Source organism: Lemur catta, chromosome 2 (genome assembly GCF_020740605.2).
Source record: "Lemur catta isolate mLemCat1 chromosome 2, mLemCat1.pri, whole genome shotgun sequence".
NCBI classification, from domain to species: domain Eukaryota; kingdom Metazoa; phylum Chordata; class Mammalia; order Primates; family Lemuridae; genus Lemur; species Lemur catta.
This window is the reverse complement of record NC_059129.1, coordinates 2446852-2467456: the sequence shown is the minus strand read 5'-3', so window position 1 is coordinate 2467456 and position 20605 is coordinate 2446852. Positions and strand designations below refer to the sequence as shown.

At 46.8% G+C, this 20605-nt stretch overlaps 1 protein-coding gene and 3 non-coding genes across 4 annotated transcripts; all 4 read right to left on the bottom strand.

Annotated features, from left to right (window-relative positions):
• Positions 1-6560: 6560 nt before the first annotated feature.
• LOC123632300 (olfactory receptor 1361) lies at positions 6561-7508 on the bottom strand. Its single transcript, XM_045542408.1, has one exon. The coding sequence runs from the start codon at positions 7500-7502 to the stop codon at positions 6561-6563; it is 942 nt and encodes a 313-aa protein (XP_045398364.1). The 5' UTR covers positions 7503-7508.
• A 4077-nt stretch (positions 7509-11585) lies between these two features.
• TRNAK-CUU lies at positions 11586-11658 on the bottom strand. The gene has a single exon. It is a non-coding gene; the product is annotated as a tRNA-Lys (tRNA).
• A 2027-nt stretch (positions 11659-13685) lies between these two features.
• Positions 13686-13758, bottom strand: TRNAR-CCU. The gene has a single exon. It is a non-coding gene; the product is annotated as a tRNA-Arg (tRNA).
• Positions 13759-17270: 3512 nt separating this feature from the next.
• TRNAK-CUU lies at positions 17271-17343 on the bottom strand. The gene has a single exon. It is a non-coding gene; the product is annotated as a tRNA-Lys (tRNA).
• Positions 17344-20605: the final 3262 nt, after the last annotated feature.

Sequence of the window (20605 nt, the reverse complement as noted above, 5' to 3'; positions counted from 1 at the left end):
TCCCCGGGTGAAGAGTCCTGTCCCCTGCCCAAGGGTTGGGTGTTTGATAGTCCTCATGTGGCTATGTCAGTCTCCAGGTGCATTTTATGAAAGTGTGGGTGGGTGATGCTGCCATGACCCGAGTCCTCCCGCATGAGGAGAGGTACCCCGCGTCATGGTTGCCAGCTAGTCCAGCACCTGCTGTCTCCAAGGCCGCTGGATTTCTGCACCTGCTGGACCCAGTGACCGGGTAGGTGGAGCGGGAGGGTAGCGCTCCTGCCTGGGAGCAGTGCGGGCCTTGGGGCCACACGCAGACGCAAGAGCTCCTGGGAAGCCGTCGGACAAGTAAGTGCTCAATAAGAGCCCAGAAAAAAAGAAAAAACATTAAATAGTTTTCCAGTATAGCAGCAAGAGTTAAACAATTATGAAGGACCAAAGATCCAATTCCAATAGCAACTACAAATTGAAAATGTCCTCTAAAACGACAGCGCTAGGTACACACAGCCCATAGAGTTTCCTGGGGGGTAGCAGAGGTGGAGGAGGACAGAGGTCCAGAAAATCTCATATGTGGCTACAGATGTGACAAACCCTAGGATCGGAAAAGTGTGACCAGGTGGGATTTCCCTAGAGGGCTCTGGGGAAGTGGCATTGAAAACACTCAGACCAGAAGGTTGAGCTGGAGAGAGAGTACCAGATAACAAGACAGGGACAGACTATTATTAGATAAGGAGGCAGTAGTGGCTAGAAGACATAGGAAAGTATGTTCAGGCTTACTAGTAATCTAAGAGTTATAAATTGAAAGAAAAAGATATCATTTTAGGTGCATTCAACAAGCAGAGATTTTTTTTGTGTGTCTAAATGTGCAGCTTGGCAAAAGAGGAATGACAGCAGCTGTGACCACACTGTGACAAGAATGTTAAAAAACATTACCTCTTGACCCAGCAATTTGTGTTCTATGTAGGACAAATGTTTAAAAATCATAACATAATACTGAAAAATTAGAAACCTAAATGGTTGAGTAAGTACGATGGGATACTATAAAGCTAATAAAACCAATGTTTTTGGTCAAGTGTGGTAGCTCATGCCTGCAATCCTAGCACTCTGGGAGGCCAAAGCAGGAGGATTGCTTGAGGCCAGGAGTTCAATACCAGCCTGAGTAAGAGTGAGACCCTGTCTCTACAAAGAATAGAAAAATTAACCAGGTGTAGTGGTGCATGCCTGTAGTCCCAGCTACTCAGCTGAGGCAGGAGGATCACTTGAGCCCAGGAGATGGAGGTTGCAGTGAGCTGTGATGACGTCACTGCACTGCAGTGTGAGTGACAGAGCAAGATCCTGTTTCAAAAAAAAAAAACCAAATCCAACAATGGATAAAAAGAATTATATACCATCACCAAGTGAGATTTATTCAAGGTATACAAGAATTTTAACATTCAAAAATCAATAAATATAATCTATCACATCAAGAGGCTAATGAAGAAAAATCATACGATTAGAGATTTTTTTTCTACATAGATGTAGAAAAAGCATTTAACAAAATCCGACACTCATTTATGATAAAAACCCACAGCAAACTAGGAATAGAGAGGAACTTCCTCAACTTGATAAAGAACATGTACAAGAATTTACGGCTAATATCATACTTACTGGCCAGAAACTAGATGTGTTGTTCCCCCTAAGATCAGGAATAAAGAACAAGGATCAGGAACAAGGATGGCCCCTTTCACTCGAAGTCTTAGCTAACGCAATAGGATGACTATAGGAAATAAGGGTATACAAACTGGAAAGGAAGAAATAAAACTGTCTTTGCAGATTACATAATTGTTTTTGAAGAAAATCCCAAAGAATAGATTTTTTAAAAACTTCCTGAAGCTCCTAAGTGATTAATTATAACAAGGTTGAAAGATACAAGGTTAATATACAGAAGCCAATTGTTTTCCTACATATCAGCAATGAGCAATTGGAATTTGAAATTAAAAATACAACACCATTTACATAGCACCAAAAAATCTTTACGTATAAATCTAATAAAATATATACAAGACCTATATGAGAGAAACTGCCAAACTTGATGAAAGAAATTTAAAAAAAAACTTAAAGAATATCTAAACAAATGAAGAGCTAGTCCATATACACAGTTAGAAAAATTCAGTCTTTTCAAGTTGTCTCACCCCTATATACAACTCCTTCTTGATAGTCCACTTGGATGTCCAATGGACAAATTCAATGTGGTCAAAACAAATCTTGATTTCCCTTACCATTTTTCTTTTACTGTTATTATGGCAGAAAGCAAATGACTATGTAACATTCTATTATTTTTTGTGGCATTGAGATTGTCTCAGCATGGGAGATAGACGACATAGATGTTATCATCAAAGAGGTTAAGAGAAAAACCTGCAGTCCTGAATTTGAATTGGAAGCAACAATATGGACTCATGATGTATTTTTTATCTTAAGAAAGTGTTTCTGAGGCCAGGCACAGTGGCTCATGCCTGTAATCCTAGCACTCTGGGAGGTCAAGGTGGGAGGATTGCTTGAGGTCTGGAGTTCAAGGACAGCCTGAGCAAGAGCAAGACTCTGTCTCTACTAAAAATAGAAAAAATTAGCTGGGCGTGGTGGGAGCCTGTAGTCCCAGCTACTCAAGGGCTGAGGCAGGAGGATCCCTTGAGCCCAGGAGTCTGAGGTCGCAGTGAGCTACGATGATGCCTCTACCCTCAACCCGGGGGTGACAGAGGGAGACTCTGTCTCAAAAAAACAAAAAACCAAAAACAAACAAACAAAAAAACCCCAAAGTGTTTCTGTCCACTGAAAGATGCTGGAAAAAATTACCAACTCAATAGCAATGAGGAAAATCTCTTACTAAAATGGAAATAGAGCATTTTATATATGTGGTTGACTCTAGATCTGGGGCAGAAAATGTACAAAATGAGTCTAGTTGACCTTGTCATATCAGATAGCGAGGATGCTCTCAAAACATCCCTCAGATTCTGTCAAAAGAACTCAGCAGCCAACTTAAAGAGATTCCCATGGGCCAAAGATAGGACAATTTGAACATCAAAAAGGATAATAACTGCAATTATTGAAAAATATCAAATATATGTAAATCTTAGAGTTCATAATTATACTTAAATGTTTTTAAGTTGGTTGCTATTGGAGGATGCTAGTGATTCATTATTCATTATTTTGGACACTTGTGGACAAAGGGAAAGAATCCAGCCTTTATCTTGTCATTTCTGTACAAGCTGTTGGGAAACCAGTAACTGATGACAGGAAGTTTCTTTTTCTTTTGTCTTTTTTTTTTTTTGAGACAGAGTCTCACTCTCTTGCCTGGGCTAGAATGCCGTGGCATCAGCCTAGCTCACAGCAACCTCAAACTCCTGGGCTCAAGCGATCCTACTGCTTCAGCCTCCCGAGTAGCTGGGACTACAGGCATGCACCACCATGCCCAGGTAATTTTTTCTATATAAATATTTTTTAGCTGTCCAAATCATTTCTTTCTATTTTTTTTAGTAGAGACAGGGTCTCGCTCTTACTCAGGCTGGTCTCGAACTCCTGACCTTGAGCGATCCTCCCGCCTTGGCCTCCCAGAGTGCTAGGATTACAGGCATGAGCCACTGTGCCCAGCCAAAAGAACATTTTAAATGGTACAATGGGGATGCACTTACCAAATTCCAGACTATGGGAGACTCAATAGCACAAGTAGCTCAGGTTTTTTTCAACAAATACATTGCAAGAATAAAAGATATGGAAGGGGAACATATTAATAGTTTAAATGTAAGTTTATACAACAGTTAAGGGACATAACAATTGTAATGTGCAGACTTTGAGTCTTGAGTCAACCACTGAAAAGAAAAAAATAAAGACTTTTATGAGACAATTGGAGACATTTGATAAAATTAAGGAACCACTGTTAATTTTCTAAAGCATGGGGATACTATGATTTCTCTTCAGATCGAATAAATCTTTCACCTTTTACTAAAAAATAAATAAATAAAATAAAGCATGGTAATGCTATGTGGTTATTTTTTTAAAAAGAGCATCCTTATCTTTTAAAAACACATAGAGAAGTATTTATAGATGAAATGATACCTGGGATTTAAATTAAACAGGAGGGGGAAAGAGGCCATGGGTGTAGATGAAACAATATTGGCCAGGAGTTGAAGCTGTTGTCTAGATAATGAGTACGAGTCAGTTCACTGCTCTCTGCTATCTACTGTTGTATATGTTTGAAATTTTCCATAGTAAAGATTGTTTTAGGCCGGGTGTGGTGGCTCACGCCTGTAATCCTAGCACTCTGGGAGGCTGAGGCGGGAGGATTGCTTGAGCTCAGGAGTTCGAGACCAGCCTGAGCAAGAGAGAGACCCCATCTCTACTAAAAATAGAAAGAAATTACCTGGACAACTAAAAATATATAGGAAAAATTAGCCAGGCATGGTGGTGCATGCCTGTAATCCCAGCTACTCGGGAGGCTGAGGCAGGAGGATCTCCTGAGCCCAGGAGTTTGAGGTTGCTGTGAGCTAGGCTGATGCCATGGCACTCTAGCCCAGGCAACAGAGTGAGACTCTGTCTTGAAAAAAAAAAAAAAGATTGTTTTTAGTTTAAAAATTTAAGATTAAAACATGTGAGTTATATGCTTCATTTTTCCCTTCTGGGAACGTCTTGGACCATGAGGATGAGGGCTATGATGGAAGTATAATTCATTGGCTAAAAAAAACCCAAAATGGGAAAGTAAGAAATCCAAATGACTGATAAATGTACAAGAACATCATTGATAGGAAAGCACACCAAATACACATCATGGGAGTAGCAGAAGGAGAGGAGAGAAAGGAAGAGAAAAAATACTTGAAGAAATAATGGCTGCAAACTTCCTAGAGTTACTTAAAAAACAACAACCTATATTTACAGGAAGCTCAGTAAAGTTCAAGCAGGATAAACAAATAGAGACCCATAAACAGATACATCATAGTAAAAATGCTCAAAGACAAGGAGAAAATAACCAGTTTCATATTGATTTTTTTATATTCTGCCATCATTTTCAAAATAAAATTCAGATCATACTTTTAAATAGTAAATTTCCTTTATGTTTTAAATCAGAAACAGAATTACTGGTAAGTATATTTTGCTAGAGAACTTGATAGAGATATATAAAGATAGTAACATAAAGTTGTGGAGACTATGTAGCACTTTAGAAAAGCTTTACCATAAAATGAAAGCTGAAAACCAGGATATAAATTCGCATCTAAATAAAAATATCTGAGTGCATTGACATAGATAAAGCAGAGGGTGTAAACAGAAAGTGCAGTTGATTGACATGGCTGGACATTGGAATATTTCTTTCTTGTTTAACTTACCCATACACCTGCTGTAATGTGGGATACACAAAGCTCAGAGAAGAAAATAAAAATAATTTGCTCAAATGAGTGGCAGAATTAGGGCTTTCCGGAGCTTTGAATAAACCCTCCCCTTCTTGCCCCAACAACAGTCTGATCTTCCTATTAGACGTGCTCATCTCAAGGTGTCTGCCATGAGGAAGAGTCAACAGCCCTGATACTCAGCAGTCGGCCTGGCACTCACAGCTAGGTCTTGGTGCCCTCTTGATGAACACACAGAATTTCACAGAACATCCGTGTCAGATAAGTCCACTCTGTGACTGTGATGGAACAAAATAAAACAAGACTATTCTATAATCAAGTCTGAACACAAAACATGAATATTGTCCTAGCCACAGAAATGACCAAACATCCCCCTGCACTGGCTCATATGAGTGACTGCTGCTTCTTTGCCAGTCCCAGGTTTGGCCTCAGTCTAGTCTTCCTGCCTTTAGATAAAATACATTAAGATATCCAATCAGAACTACCCCTAATCTGTAACAACACAGACCGTTCCTAATTCCTCACCGGCCATCGCACAGGCCCAGCTCCTTTGTACCACTCTGTTGAGACCCCTCCTTGTTCCCTAATATAATGAGCAACAAATGCAGTTTGTGGAGCTACAGGGATGTTCCTAGTGGAGTTTGGCTGGAGGGCATTGACAATTGGGATAGTCAAGTCATTTGATTAAAGGGTCTCTCTTTCCATCTTTAACCTGAAGGGTCTCTATCAAGAGTTTTGTTCTCCCAAGGTAGATAGTAGATGTTTCCCTTACAAAAGACAAACGCTAAGTTTCACACATTAGAAAAAACAAACAGGATTTTCTTGGAAAATTAGTTCCCTCCATAATTTTCTTAGGCCATATCTTTTTTTTTTTTTTTTTTTTTTTGAGACAGAGTGTCACTTTGTTGCCTAGGCTAGAGTGAGTGCCATGGCATCAGCCTAGCTCACAGCAACCTCAAACTCCTGGGCTTATGCGATCCTACTGCCTCAGCCTCCCGAGTAGCTGGGACTACAGGCATGCGCCACCATGCCTGGCTAATTTTTTCTATATATATTTTTAGTTGTCCAGATAATTTATTTCTATTTTTAGTAGAGACGAGGTCTCGCTCAGGCTGGTCTCAAACTCCTGACCTCGAGTGATCCACCCGCCTCGGCCTCCCAGAGGTCTAGGATTACAGGCGTGAGCCACCGCACCCGGCCAAAGCCATATCTTTATTGAGTAACAAAAAATTTCGGGGCAATCACTTTTCCAAGAGCCCCTTTTATGTCCTTGTTCCTCAGGCTGTAGATGACAGGGTTTAGCATGGGGGTCACCACTGTATACATCACAGCAGCTGCTATGTCTTTCTCAGCTGAGTGAGAGGATGAGGGGTTGAAATAGAGAGATATGATGGTGCCATAGAAGAGGAAAACTACAGCCACGTGGGAGCCACAGGTGGAGAAGACTTTCCATCTTCCCTTTGTAGATGGGACTCTCAGGACAGCACAAGCAATAAGGACATAAGACGCCAGGATGCAAATAAACGGGGCGATCATTATTGGCCCTGCTGCGATAAGAATCATCATCTCATTGAGGTGCGTGTCCGAGCAGGAGAGTTTCAGGAGAGGAATCACATCACAGAAGAAGTGGGGGATAGTGTTATCTGCACAGAACGAGAGTCGAGCCATCAGCAGGGTGTGCAACAGAGCATTCAGGCTGGCCACGCCCCATGATCCAGCGACCAGCAGGGCACAGAGCTGATGGGTCATCTTTGTCATGTAATGTAAGGGGTGGCACACAGCAACAAAGCGGTCGTAGGCCATCACAGCCAGGAGGAAATTGTCCATGTCGGCAAACACACAGAGAAAATATATCTGTGTGAGGCAGCCAGAGAAGGAGATGGTCTGGCTCCCAAGCATGTGAGTAGCCAGCATCTTGGGAGTGGTGGTGGAGGAGAAGCAGACGTCCATGAAGGACAGGTTGCCAAGGAAGAAGTACATAGGAGTGTGCAGGCGGGAATCGGTGCTGACCGCCAGGATGAGCAGCAGGTTTCCCAGGACCGTGGCCAGGTACATGCTCAGGAAGAGCAGGAAGAGGAGCTGCTGCTGCTGGGGCTGTCTGGAGAGTCCTAGGAGGAGGAACTCAGAGACACTTGACTGGTTTGTGCCTCTCATGAGCCTGGGATCCTGGGCCCGGAGGTGGACAAAGAAGGATAAATGCAAACACTTGGGAAATGATGGTGAATTTTGCTCTCAGGTGGTGATGATAGTATTGTTGCTGCTGCTACTTTCTGGGCTTATGTTTACAGAGCACTTTACAGAGGTCAGAGCCAGCCTTCTTGGATGAGCTCTCTGAGTCCAGCTTATAAAATTGAGGTGGAAATGACCCACAGGTATGGGCAGAAACTCACCCAATTTGTGTTCCCCACAGTTCTGGATCTCATAAACAGACAAGACAGGGACTGATCATTACTGGGTGATTAGGAGGAACTGCTGAGGATCTCAGGATGGTTTCTGTGGCTCCACTTAAAAGAGAGGGAGCAGTGTCCCTCCAAGTGTCCCCTGACAAGCAATTATTGATACAGTGCCTCTGATCTGACTCTTACCCAGAAAGAATGGCAGTCCTCGCTGTCACCTTGCTTCACTTTTTCAGACCTGGCCAGAGGTTATTGGCTGAGGGAAAGAGATTCATCACTGGGGTTTTCAAGCTAGGTCTGCATGAATGAGAAGCTGGAACGCACAGACTCAGCACTCGGTGCAGGAAAGATGTTCGGAAAAATCACAGGCCCAGCTTTATACTGCAGCCTCCATGGCCACTAGGGCTGTATTCCCTGAGAGCCTTGTTGGAGACAAGCAGAGAGTAATTGTTCCTTCTCTTCCTTGCACTCTTTTGGGTCCAGTTCTGATAATAAAGACCTGTCATCTGAGGTGTATAATTCCTGCTTCAGTACTTGACAACTTTGACAATGGTACAGTCTTGGGGATAACCACTAGCAACACCCCTTCTGTTAGAGAAAACTCACAATGCTGTATTTTATCCCCCACCCAATCAGGGATGGTGTCCTTGTTGGGAAATGTGTGATGTCATGTAGGGATTAAGATAATAACCTTTGGGTTTTCTCGGATCTGTCTCAATTCCCAGAGCCACCATTACCAGTTGTATGACCTTGGAAGTCTACCAAGCTCTGCTGAATCACAAAATTTCATCATCTATAGCGTGGAGAAATAATATTCACTTTGTTAAGTTGTGGTGATGGTGATTAAATGAGATCATTTATGTCTAACACCTCATGTCTCCTAACCTTATCAATGCACTGAGCTAGGACCATGTCCAGCAGGTGAGGCTAAAGGTATTAAATTATGTTTACATCCCTCACTCTCTGCTCAATCATCTGTACTCTGGATAAATGTCATTTGGAGAGAGTGTCATATTCTTTTTTTTTTTTTTTTGAGACAGTGTCCTGCTCTGTCACCTTGGCTAGAGTGCCATGGCGTGAGCCTAGCTCATAGCCTAGCTCAAATTCCTGGGCTCAAGCAATCCTTCTGCCTCAGCCTCCCAAGTAGCTGGGACTATAGGCATGTGCCACCATGCCTGGCTAATTTTTTCTATATGTATTTTTAGTTGTCCAGCTAATTTCTTTCTATTTTTTAGTAGAGATGGGGTCTCACTCTTGCTCCGGCTGGTTTCGAACTCCTGAGCTCAAACGACCTACCCGCCTCGGCCTCCCAGAGTGCTAGGATTACAGGCATGAGCCACCGCGCCGGGCCTCATATTCTTATCTTCATATGTCCATAGCTGTTTTGACAAGGGGCCAGATGACAAGTCTTTTCTTCTACATTTTGATTTTGCAGTGAAAGAGATAGAAATATAATAGAAACCACTGCTGAGTCCATTTATAAATTGGTAGAACATGGACTCCAGTGAGGAAAGGGAATTCCTGAGTCCAGTATATATCACTCTTCAAGAATTTTCCTTGATAGTTGTCCTGAAGGCAAGATCTGGCTTTACGGTGCCTATAAAGCACTTGATCTCATGCATTGGAAAGTTTGCTTTCCTGGGTTGATAAAATTAAAGAGTTACTCGCAAAAATTGTGAACCTTGTGTCAGAGGTGGCAGTTGAATCCCTGAAACAAATGCCCTCTTGAAAGCAGAGTGTCCATCTAACTAATCTTCCATTTTGAATTATTTATAAACTGTGCTTCTCATTCTGACTATTGTGTCTTAATGAATAGCACTCACCTGCTCCCAATAACTCAAGACCAAAACCTCAGGGTTATAATGAGCCTTCATGTTTCCATCAGACACATGCTATTAGACATCAAGTTATGCTCATTCTATCTCCAAAGACAGTCAAATAAAAACAAAACAACCAACCAAACAACAACAACAAAACCAACCCACAATGCTAATTATGAAAGATCTGGGGATGAGGGGGAGAATAGGTACTGAATTAGTAAAGACGTTGTTTACAATGAAAACCAACTCATATCCACCCAAGGCGGAATGGAATTTATTGGTTGATGTAATTGCAAAGTTCAAAGTGTCTTCTTGCAAAGCCCATGTGTTTCAGGCAGGGCTAAATTCAGGAACCCAGGCTGGAGTGCTCAATCACAGCTCACTGCTCCCTGGAATTTCTGGGCTCAAGTGATCCTCCTGCGTCAGCCTGCCAGGTAGCTGGGACTGCAGGTAAGTGCCACCACACTTGGGTTTTTTATTATTTGTAGAGATGAGGGAGGTGGAGGATCAACCTGTGTTACCAAGGCTGGTCTTGAACTCACATCTTCAAGCAATCTTCCTGCCTTGACCTCCCAAAGTACTGGTGGCGTTTTAAGCATAAATTCAAAGGACCAGAGGAGCTTATGATGTCTAATAGGCAGCGCCTTACAGCTTCCCTTTAACTTTGGAGTACAAAGTCACACTTTTGTCTCGTTTCATCTCCTACCAACTGCCACCATCATAGACCAACGTAGACCAGCGCCCTGGAAGCGCCTGCCTCTCTTCCCTGCTCCCCCTTGTCTGTGCGCAGCTGTGCTGATTCTTCCAAAACGCCCAGGATTATCATCGTGTGACTCCCCACCTTCCCACGTTAGTCTATCTTCCCCCAAATGCGTGAGCCCCGCCACCGACAGGGGGCACGCGTCAGCCTGTTTGCCTCAGCCAGCCCGGACACCGGCTTTTTCCTGACTTCAGAATCCAGATGAAACATCATCTCTTCCTGGATCCTAAGCCTGCCAGCCTCCGGAGTGGAACTACGTCAGCTCCCCTGGGCCCCCGGTTTGCGAACTCGCCGTGCAGCTTGTGAGACCCGCCAGCCTCTGTAATCGTGTGAACCAATTCCCTATAATAAATCTAGTAAGTCTCTCTCTCCTCTCCTCTCTCTCTTCCCCTTTCTCCCCCATTGTTCTATATCTATATATCAAATATAGTATATCAACTTATATGTAATAATATATATGTGTGTGCATATACATCGTATCATATGTAGATTTATTATGAGCTACATTTTACAGGTGGAGAAACGGAAGGACCAGCAGGCTGACTGCACACACCTGTACTCGTGCCCCTATAAGCCCATCAGTAGAACACGCTGTTGCATAATGCCCTGTTTCATTTAAAAGGCTCTCTCTGTTTTTCCCTTCTCTTTTATGTTATAGAAAATTTCAAACAAATACAAAACTACATTTGTCCTAAAAGGTTTCCCACATCTTGGATTTTGTTTATCATGTCTCCGTGCCGTGGTTTACCATTTTTTGTGTATTTCTCGAATCTCCTGTAAAGTCAAATCTAGGCCTGTGCTGTCCACAGTGGTGGCTGCCAGCCACAGGTGGCTCTGCAGCACTTGACATACAGTCAGTCCGAATTGGAATGTGCCTAAGCACACTACATTTTGAAGGCTTGGAATAAAAAAGAAAAAAAGAATGGAATACATCTCATTTGTACTGTAGATATCGATTACATGGGAAATAATATATCAGTTCAAATAAATTGTATTATTAAAATTAATTTCACTTTTAAAAATGTTAATGCGGCTACCAGAAAAATTGTAACTACATACTGGCATACTACTTTTAGCATCCCCTTTACAGGCCATGTTATATCTGGTTGTTTCTCTCCTTCAATTGCTCTGGTTGCATGGATCTTCTCTTTCTCTGTCTTGCTAAATTTATAAACTTTGATTTGAAGACTTTTACTTGGCAATGGCTTGAGAGTTGTGGGTTTCTCACCCTTCTCTGGAAGCCCCGGAGAAAAGGAACATCCACCCAGCGTGGGGCTCGAACCCACGACCCTGAGATTAAGAGTCTCATGCTCTGCCGACTGAGCTAGCCAGGCAGGTAGTGAAAAATTTTCTTGATCATAGTGAAATGTGCGCTCACCACTCAACATGAGCGTGAGGACAAGGGACTGCCACCAATTGCTGGCCGGATCCCACGCCTCCCGAGAAAAGCAAAGGTTAGTAGGGTGGGACCTGACCCAAGTGTCCTGGTCAGCGGGTGATGATACAAGGACTCCGAGGGCCTGGAAGCCCCAGGCACGGGCTCAGAGAGGAAGCCCACCTGGTGCGGCCCACCCTAAGCCCTGGATCCCAAGCGGCGCCCAGACGTGCCCAAGGCCCCATCGCCTAAGAAAGTCATTAATTCACTCAAATATTTATTGAGCGCCTACTGTGTGCCAGGCACTGGGGATACAGCAGTTAACAAAACGGATTTTTAAAACAGAAGAAAGGGGGTGGATTCTGGCTCAGAGGCAGCTGCAGTTCATCATTTCCGTTTCCTTCCTTACCCCGCCCGCCGCTCGCGTTTGAACCCAGTGCATCATTTAACCCGCACACCAACAGCGGCAGCCGTCTTTTTAGGGGCGATTCTCTCTCCCCTGTCCCGATAGCCGCCCTGCACTCTTTAAAGGAAGAAATGGAAGGAGGGAGGGAGGAAGGACAAGAGGCGCAGGGGCTCCTGCACGCCTGGACCCCTCAGATCCTCTTCCCAGAGCCCGGTGGTCATCGTGTTCCCGAGGACACTAGGCCTTCCGCCACCAGAGTGCTCACTGAGTCCCACGCCAACAAGACAGCACAGCATTTGCTAGACACCAAATCTCTGCCCAGGAGGCCTTTTCGGCCCTGGAGGAACTATCAAAAGTCACAAAAGTAACTCCACTGAAACAGAACTCCAAGCAGAAAAATCACTCAAAATCATAAACCAGATGAAGTCCATGTTATTATCATTTACTCAGGTCACTTCCAATTCTGCAAGTGTCCATTCAATTCTTACACACCCACATATCAAAGGACTCTGTTTTCTACATTTCCTATCTCAATTTGATCTGCATATTTTTCCATTTTGCTAGAATCTCTTTTTTCCCCCCTCCTCTCCTCTGTCCAGAGTGTCTGCAATCATAGGCAGACAGCTGGGACTTGGGCGTTGCTGATTGTTTTATAAACATTGTAGCGTGCATCTCTCCCATGGTGGACATTCCAAGTCAACCAGAAGACACTGAATGTTCTTTTCTAGGTTGGACAACATTAACTAAGCAAAATCTATTTAATTCTTCCCCTATTGAGACCATCCCCATCCCCCCCCACCCTTTTAAACCAAACTCTGCTGCAATAAAACATCCTTGTACATACATCAGCACTTTTACTTCAATGACATGGAGTCCCAGGAGAGGAATTGGCCGTCAAAGAGATGTGTATACCAGAATTGCTTTCCAAAAAAATCACAGCCCCCGCATTTTCCCATTGAGATATAAGAGTGTACATTGCCTTTTCTTTCTCCCTTATTTTAATTTTTTTTCTTTCTTTCTTTCTTTTTTTTTTTTTAGAAAGACAGTCTCTGCTGCCCAGGCTAGAATGCAAGTGGCATCATCATAAGCTCACTGCAACCTCAAACTCCTGGCTCAAGTGATACTCCTGCCTCAGCCTCCCCAGTAGCTGGGACTACAGGCGGCGCCACGAATTTTTAGCATAGACATGGTCTCTGCTCTTGCTCAGGCTGGTCTCTAACCCTAACACCTGAGCTCAAGCGATCCTCCAAGCTTCCTCGGCCTCGCAGAGTGCTAGGATTACAGGCATGAGCCGCCTCTGGCCTCTTCCTCTCTTCTTTTGTTGGGAGAGAAGAGACCGTCACACACTTACTTACTTTGATTCCCCGCATACTAGAGAGGTCGAACACCTCTAAATCTTATTGTCAGATTGTTTCCCTTCCAAATTCATGTCCTTTGTTTTTCTGTATATTATCCCCATTTTTCTACATAAACATCTCTACACTCTAATTTTTGAATTCAAGTCCTTTTGCTTCTTGATTTTCTGTCTGGTTGGTTTAATCTAAAAACATCACCACACCACCTGGCTGCAGGAACCACGATACCCCAGGTGGGACTCGAACCCACAATCCCTGGCTTAGGAGGCCAGTGCCTTATCCATTAGGCCACTGGGGCAGCTACCAACCCTTCCCTTGGAATATTAAAAGAAGGAATAAGTCATTACCAGTGGCTAGAAAGTGATTCCGGAATTGGTTTGAACATTTACTCAAGGAAATTTGCCTGAGTTACTACAATGCACCATCCTCGATCCGTCTGCTCCGTAAGAGTGACGCCAGGCCCCCGAACGCACTGTGTTCTCCTGCAGACGAAGGCAGGCAAACCCCGCCCCCCCCCCCGCCCACCTGTAGTGCTACCCAAAGCCGACGCACCGGGTATCGTAGACGCAATCCGGGGCATTTTCCTCGCAACCCACCCTTCTTTATTCATTGTGGCTTGTAATTTATCCAATGGTAAAAAAAAATTCCGCAGAATCCAGAGCTGTTCAAGATACTCATCCTCCAGGGCAGCTTCTGGGACCTCAGACACTACGCCCTCCTTCCAAGTTATCATTTATCTGTCTAGCAACAAGGTGATTTAACATACACTCCATATTCGAATTTTCCCCAATAACATCCTTTACTGATTAAAAAAAAAAAGTCCAGGACTGAATGAGAGACCACACTGCGCATTTAGTTGTCGCGTCTTCCGGTGTCCTTTAGTCCCGCCTGCCCCGGCAATCTGGCCCCTGGCCCAGAAGATGAAGCAGCGAGCGCGGTGCTCGAATGGCCCTCCCTGACCCTGGAGAGGAACAAACCTACCTGGCGGTTTGGAATGAAGGAGCCAGAGGCCGAGGGTTCTCGTTGCCTCGATTGTCCCTGCAGTCGCGAGCCTCTTGTTCTCGGATGTGCTTTTCCCTTTGGACACTCGAGGTCCCCGCACCAGCTCTCCTTACTTTTAAAATCGTTTGCATTTTAGCGGAAGGCGGGAGAGAGGGGAGCCCTGGGCTTCTGCTGGCAGAGCTGGCTCCGGCTGATTCAGGGTCCAGCCCCTCTTCCCGCTGTCCCGGCCCCAGGGCTCTGGAAGATGCCGGAGCGATGAAACCGATGAAAAGCGAACTGGAGGAGGCGACGGGCCTCAAACACCACAGGACTGGCTCTGTGGGTCAGGACAGGCGACCGACAGGTGGAGGCCCCCAACCAGAGCCAGACCTGGTCTTAAGGACTATCGACGAACTGATATTTATAAAGAGACCAGGTTGGTTGTCTGGATTTTTCTAATTGTTTTTTATGACTGGATTCAAAAGTTAAAGGTTTTTGGCAAGAATTCTACATAGGCGAGGTTGTGTCCCCCCCCCCCTTTCCAACTATGGCACCCGTCAGGAGACACATGCCAGTTAATCCATTGTTGGTGGATTAATCCAGACCCAGCTGAGTGATCGATCACTTGGTTAAGGTACACTGTACTCCCAAATACCCTAGTAAGATTTTTGGATTAAGCCAGTAGCGATCTTGCACAACGATTGTTAGGTTTATTCATAGCACCTTGATCATCTTCTATGCTGCTGTAAAGGGGTCTCTCCTTGAACCCACTGCTTGAGGGTTTTGGACTATGGAGTAGGGATGGATGTGAGAGATGTGATTTGTTCTGCATAAGCCCTGGAGGGACACCTGAAGGTCCCAACGTCTTAGGACACACACATCCCCTTGAGAGACCCTTTCCAGAAGCAGCTGGCGGCCAGATTGGGGCAGGACGCATGTTTTCTGCACATACTCACCTTTCAGTTGCACAGATTCAAGGGGATCCCAGCCATCAGGAGCAGGTCGTAGGCTCTGCTTTGTTTCTCAGAGTGCAAAGCAGTCACATTTGCAGGGCAGGGCAAATGCTTTTGGAGGCTGCAACTTTGGAGCTCTGCACACCCCCGCTGGGTTCCCTTATCCATTTAAATCTGGCCTGGAATTTCTTTACTCTCCTGGAAGCTCTTTGCCACTTTTAAGGTTTTGGGTTTTTGTTTTGTTTTGTTTTGTTTTTTTTTATTCAGCATTTTTTGTTGATTTTACTGAGGTTGGTCCCAACAACCCTACCCATTCGTGTTGATGGAAAACGCGAGTCTCTCCGAGATTGTTTTTCTTTGTAATTTCCTTAAAGCAGAATTTTTAAATCAATACATAAGAGAGTTTCTTTGTTTGTTTTTGTTTTTTTTTTAACTAACTTTAGGACGGAAGTTGTTGCCTGTAGGAAACCAAGCTTGACGGTTAGCGCCAGGGGCCTGCAGTGGGCTCTGGAAGAAAGAGGAGATCCGGCCTGAGCCGCAACCCCAGGCCACGCTAACGCGGAAGCGAGAACCTTCACCCCTTACGGAAATGTGCTCTCGAACTTGGAACTCAGAACCTCCCTTAAGGGCCAAAGTCAAACCGCACCTGGACTCCCAACCTCCAAGAAGGGGCCTCTGCAGATGTACTGACGGAGGGGACCCCAGGACTCGATACCTGGGTTGGGCTCCAGGGACCCTTTCCCAATCCAGTGCAGCGGACCCAGAGCAGACCCCGGCGCGCCCAGGTGAGGGGTGACATGGAAATGGAGGGAGGAGGAGGAAGGAAAGGGAAGAAATAAGGGAGGAGGGCCTCAGGTGTCTGCTTTAAGTGCCTTCACCCCGACCTCCTGGGTCGGCAGTCAGGGCGCTTAGCCAGGGGTTGAATCTCACTAGAGTAATCCCTGGACCCTTAAAAGTGTGTGGCTGTGCAAAAGCGTTGCCTCTTATGGACTCCCCTCCCCTTCGGGCCTGAACCGGACTGGAGGAGCTAAGACCCGGCCAGAGAGCCCTGCCCCAGGATGTCTGCACGGCTCCAGGACCCCAGGACTCTAATCAGAAGTTTAAAGAAGCTGGGCACGCCTGTAGTCCCAGCTACTCGGGAGGCTGAGGCGGGAGGATCGCTTGAGCCCAGCAGTCCAGCCTGGGCGATATAGCAAGACCCCGTTTGAAAAAAAGGAAAAAGAAAGAAAAGGTTTAAAGACCTCAGGAACCAGCTAGAGCCTTTTAAAGATTTTCCTTTATTCCCTCCTGCAGCATCGAGGTTAGATGCCCAGGCATGAGGTCACTCGGCGATTCCCCACTCTCTACAAAAAAACCCGATAAATAACCCGGACCTCTTGCACCCTAAGCGAGAATCATACCCCTAGACCAAAAAGCCACAGATGTTGGCTCCTCTGGCTTGTCTCTATGGCCGAAGTAACGTCCTCGGGGCGGATCGGGTGGAACCAGGGTTGCTGAGCGGGGGAGAAAGGGAGTCCACGGAGAAGCGGGAAATTCAAGGGTGGACGAACGTGGAGGGAATTCAACACCCCAGCTCCTCCCCGCGCCCTACAAAATAGGATGCTGCTCCTCTTCCATCTTCGCCCGCCGCCGCCACCCCGTCCTGGTCTGGAGATGGGCATGTCCCAGCGCGGCCGTGGGGTCACTTTGCAGACACTCCCCTCCCTGCCCCGCCCGCCGCGGCCACCCCGTCCTGGTCTGGAGATGGGCATGTCCCAGCGCGGCCGTGGGGTCACTTTGCAGACACTCCCCTCCCTGCCCCGGCACCCAGCAGACGCTCAGTGAAAAACCGGCTGAGTTTCCCAGGACTCCTAGGTCCAACACCAAGAAAACGGACCGCCCAACGTGGGGCTCGAACCCACGACCCTGAGATTAAGAGTCTCATGCTCTACCGACTGAGCTAGCCGAGCCCCTGAGCACTGCATGTGCGGTGCCTGGAATTTGATGAGGTGACCTGAGTGTGATGGAAATTAGGTGAGGTAATAAATCAGTCTGGAGATGAAGGCTGGGTGAGGCCAAGCTCCCTGAGCCCACAGGGCGAACCCCCATCTCCCACCACAGGCTCCGCTCCCCACCGACGCCCCGGCTGCACTTAGGGTGCTCCCGGTGCAGGAGCACCACCCTGGCCTCCAGCCCCGACGTGGAGCCAGAGCCCTGCGTCTCCTGGGAGAGCTTCCCCCACTCCCGGCCCCTGTGCTCGCTAACGGCCGGCCTGGGTCCCGCGCACGGAGGAGCAGGCGGGGCAGCGAGGAGAAGGGGCACTGAGGGGAAACCGAGGGTCAGGGAGGCGCAGCGCCTGTCCCTTCAGACCCACGCAGGGCCCTCCCTGGGGACGAAGTCACTGAGGGCACGTTAGAGAGAGGGACGTGGGTCGACGGCCCCCTCAACTCTCCTTCCCTCCATCCCCGGCCAGAATGCCCACCTGCTCGGCCTCGCTGGGCAGCCCTCCCTCGATTCCCCACCTTCTAACCGCGCAAAGTAAGCGCCAGAGCCAGGTACCGAATTCAGCTCTTCTCGCCCCGCACGCGAGCACAAAACCTGACCCTGTTCCGGCGCTGGAGGAGAAGCGCAGTCGAACCCAAGACCGCTTGGATCTCCCATCTCAGTCACCGCTGTGCCCGCCAGGGAACAGGCATACAGCAGGTGCTTATTAAACGTCTGCAGAGTTGCAGGCTTCTCCGTGCTCCCCAGCACAGTTTTTCCAAAACTAAACCTGAAAAAGAGAGGTGCTTCGTGTGGGGCTGGAAACCTTGACCCTGATACTGAGTCTGTGCTGCCCAACCTGTGCTAGCGGGGTGCTATGGAGTCCAGGAATCAGCTGGTACAGGGCAACCTGGGCTGACATAGGTCAGTGAACTGGACCCAGTTCCTGGTGAGGGGCAGCAAGGCTCTTAGCCCCAGCCTGGTGTCCGAGATCCAGGCTCCAACATAGCCCGGTGCACCGATCCAAGCCATCCCACACCCGGGACTCCCGCCGTCCCCAGTGCCTGGACTGCACCGCTCTGGTCTCGGGGCCACACCCATGCTCCTGGCCTCTATTCCGCAGTCGTTTTCCTCCGGATAGAAGCCCAGGAAGCCTGTCCCTATCCAGGCCCCAGTCTCCAGGAACGAGGGCCACCGGGCAGCCGCGCCGCCCTCGGGGGGTGGGGGGATCCGAGAGGCGGAGGATACAGGTTCCTGGAGGTGCAGCACCGTTGTCAGTCTGTCTGTCCGCCTCTCCCCCCGCCCCCCCCGGCCCCAGAGCTGGGCTGACTTGGCCCTGTGCCCTTCGATGCTCTTCCAGCGTGCAAGGAGCTTGCCAGTGTGTCCTCCCTCTCCTACCCGTCAAGACGTTCAGGCCAGGAAGGCAGGAGCGTGTGCCGGGTAACCCGCCAGGGCCTCGGTCCGACTGCACCAGCATAAATCTGTGTCCTCCGCCTTCCACAGACATTGCTCACATTTCAAAAAGAGGGAAAGGTACCCAGATTTCATGCACCCTAAGAGAGAATCATAACCTCTTTTTTTTTTTTTTTTTTTTGAGACAGAGTCTCACTTTGTTGCCTGGGCTAGAGTGAGTGCCATGGTGTCAACCTAGCTCACAGCAACCTCAAACTCCTGGGCTGAAGGGATCCTACTGCCTCAGCCTCCCGAGTAGCTGGAACTACAGGCATGAGCCACCATGCCCGGCTAATTTTTTCTATACATATATTTTTAGTTGTCCAGATAATTTATTTCTATTTTTAGTAGAGATGGAGTCTCGCTCAGGCTGGTCTCGAACTCCTGACCTCGAGCGATCCACCCGCCTCGGCCTCCCAGAGGGCTAGGATTACAGGCCTGAGCCACTGCGCTCGGCTCATAACCTCTTTTTTGAAGCCACCAGAGTTACAGGGACAGGAGAGTTTTGCTGCATATTGGCAAAATAAACCCATTCTAGGAGCTGCAGACAGAATGCCCGAAGCTTACTGAGAGCTCACAAAAGCTCTCACAGCTACAGTGGCTCTGATGCCCCCAACTTTGAACAACAAAAGCGCAGCTGGGAATTTGAGGTGGAAAGGGGCTAGTCTCAGCGGTAGGCAGAATAGTGGCCTCCCAAAGACGTCCTCGTTCTAATCTCCAGAGCCTTTGAATGTGTTAGGTGACGCGGCAAACAGGAATTAGGCTGCAGATGGAATTAAGGTTGCTAATAAAATGTCTTGGAGACAGGGAGATCATCTGAATCATCTGAGTAGGACCAACATAGTCACAAGGGTCCTTAAATGTGGAGGAGGGGGGCAGAAGGGAACCAGACCGGTGGTAGCATGAGAAAAATTTGATCAGCCTTGCTGACTTTGAAGATGGAGGAAGGGACCCTGAGCCCAGGAATGTGGGTTGGCTGTAGAAGCTGGAAAAGGAAGAAAGTGGCTTGTCCCCTAGGGTCTCCAGAAGGAATGCAGTTCTGCCAACACTTTGATTTTGCTGGGTAAGACCTATTTCAGACTTCTGTGAGTGATCATTTTGTGTTAGTTTAAACCACTAAATTTGTGGCAATTTGTTACAGCAACAACAGAAAATTAATACAGTCTCCCTTCCCAGGTTGGGCTCAGTGCCCTCCCAGCCCAAACAGGAAAGGGAACATTGCAGCTGTCCTGCCCAGGAGCCTGGTCCACTAAGGCTGGAATGGCAGTTGTGCTCCTTCCCTCTATCAGAAGTTATTTGGGGCCCAGCAAAGAGTTGTGGGAGAATTTAATCCCCCTGGGCCATCTCCATGTCTCAAACTTTCACCCCTTGGGAAGATCTACATTCTTGAAACTTCAAGTTCTTAGGGCAGAAATCTGAGTACTGGCTGTCTTGCTGGAAGAGGTGCTGTTTTTCGCACAATGGTCAGAAGCTGCTGAGGAAGATCAGTGCAGGTGCCAGGACTGTGTATATGGACACATGGAATAGCAAGTGCAAAGAGCCTGGGGTGAGAGCCTTCCTCTATGGCTGCAACAAATGCAGAAGAACAATGTTCAAGATGGTGGTGGGGCCTCCTAAAACAACATAAGGAATTTGGATTGGATTTTTTTAATCCTTAGGAAGGACAGGAAGTCATTCTAGGGTTTAAACAGAAGAAAAACATGATCTGACTTATGCTGACAAAAAAAATCTCTCTATCCCATTGAAAAGCAAATAACTTTTGTGAAAAGAAAAAAGGAAAAAAATCTGTGTACCTGC

What these genes read in the sequence shown, in the direction of transcription:
- LOC123632300 (XM_045542408.1), bottom strand. Translation starts at nt 7,502, where the DNA reads ATGAGAGGCACAAACCAGTCAAGTGTCTCTGAGTTCCTCCTCCTAGGA.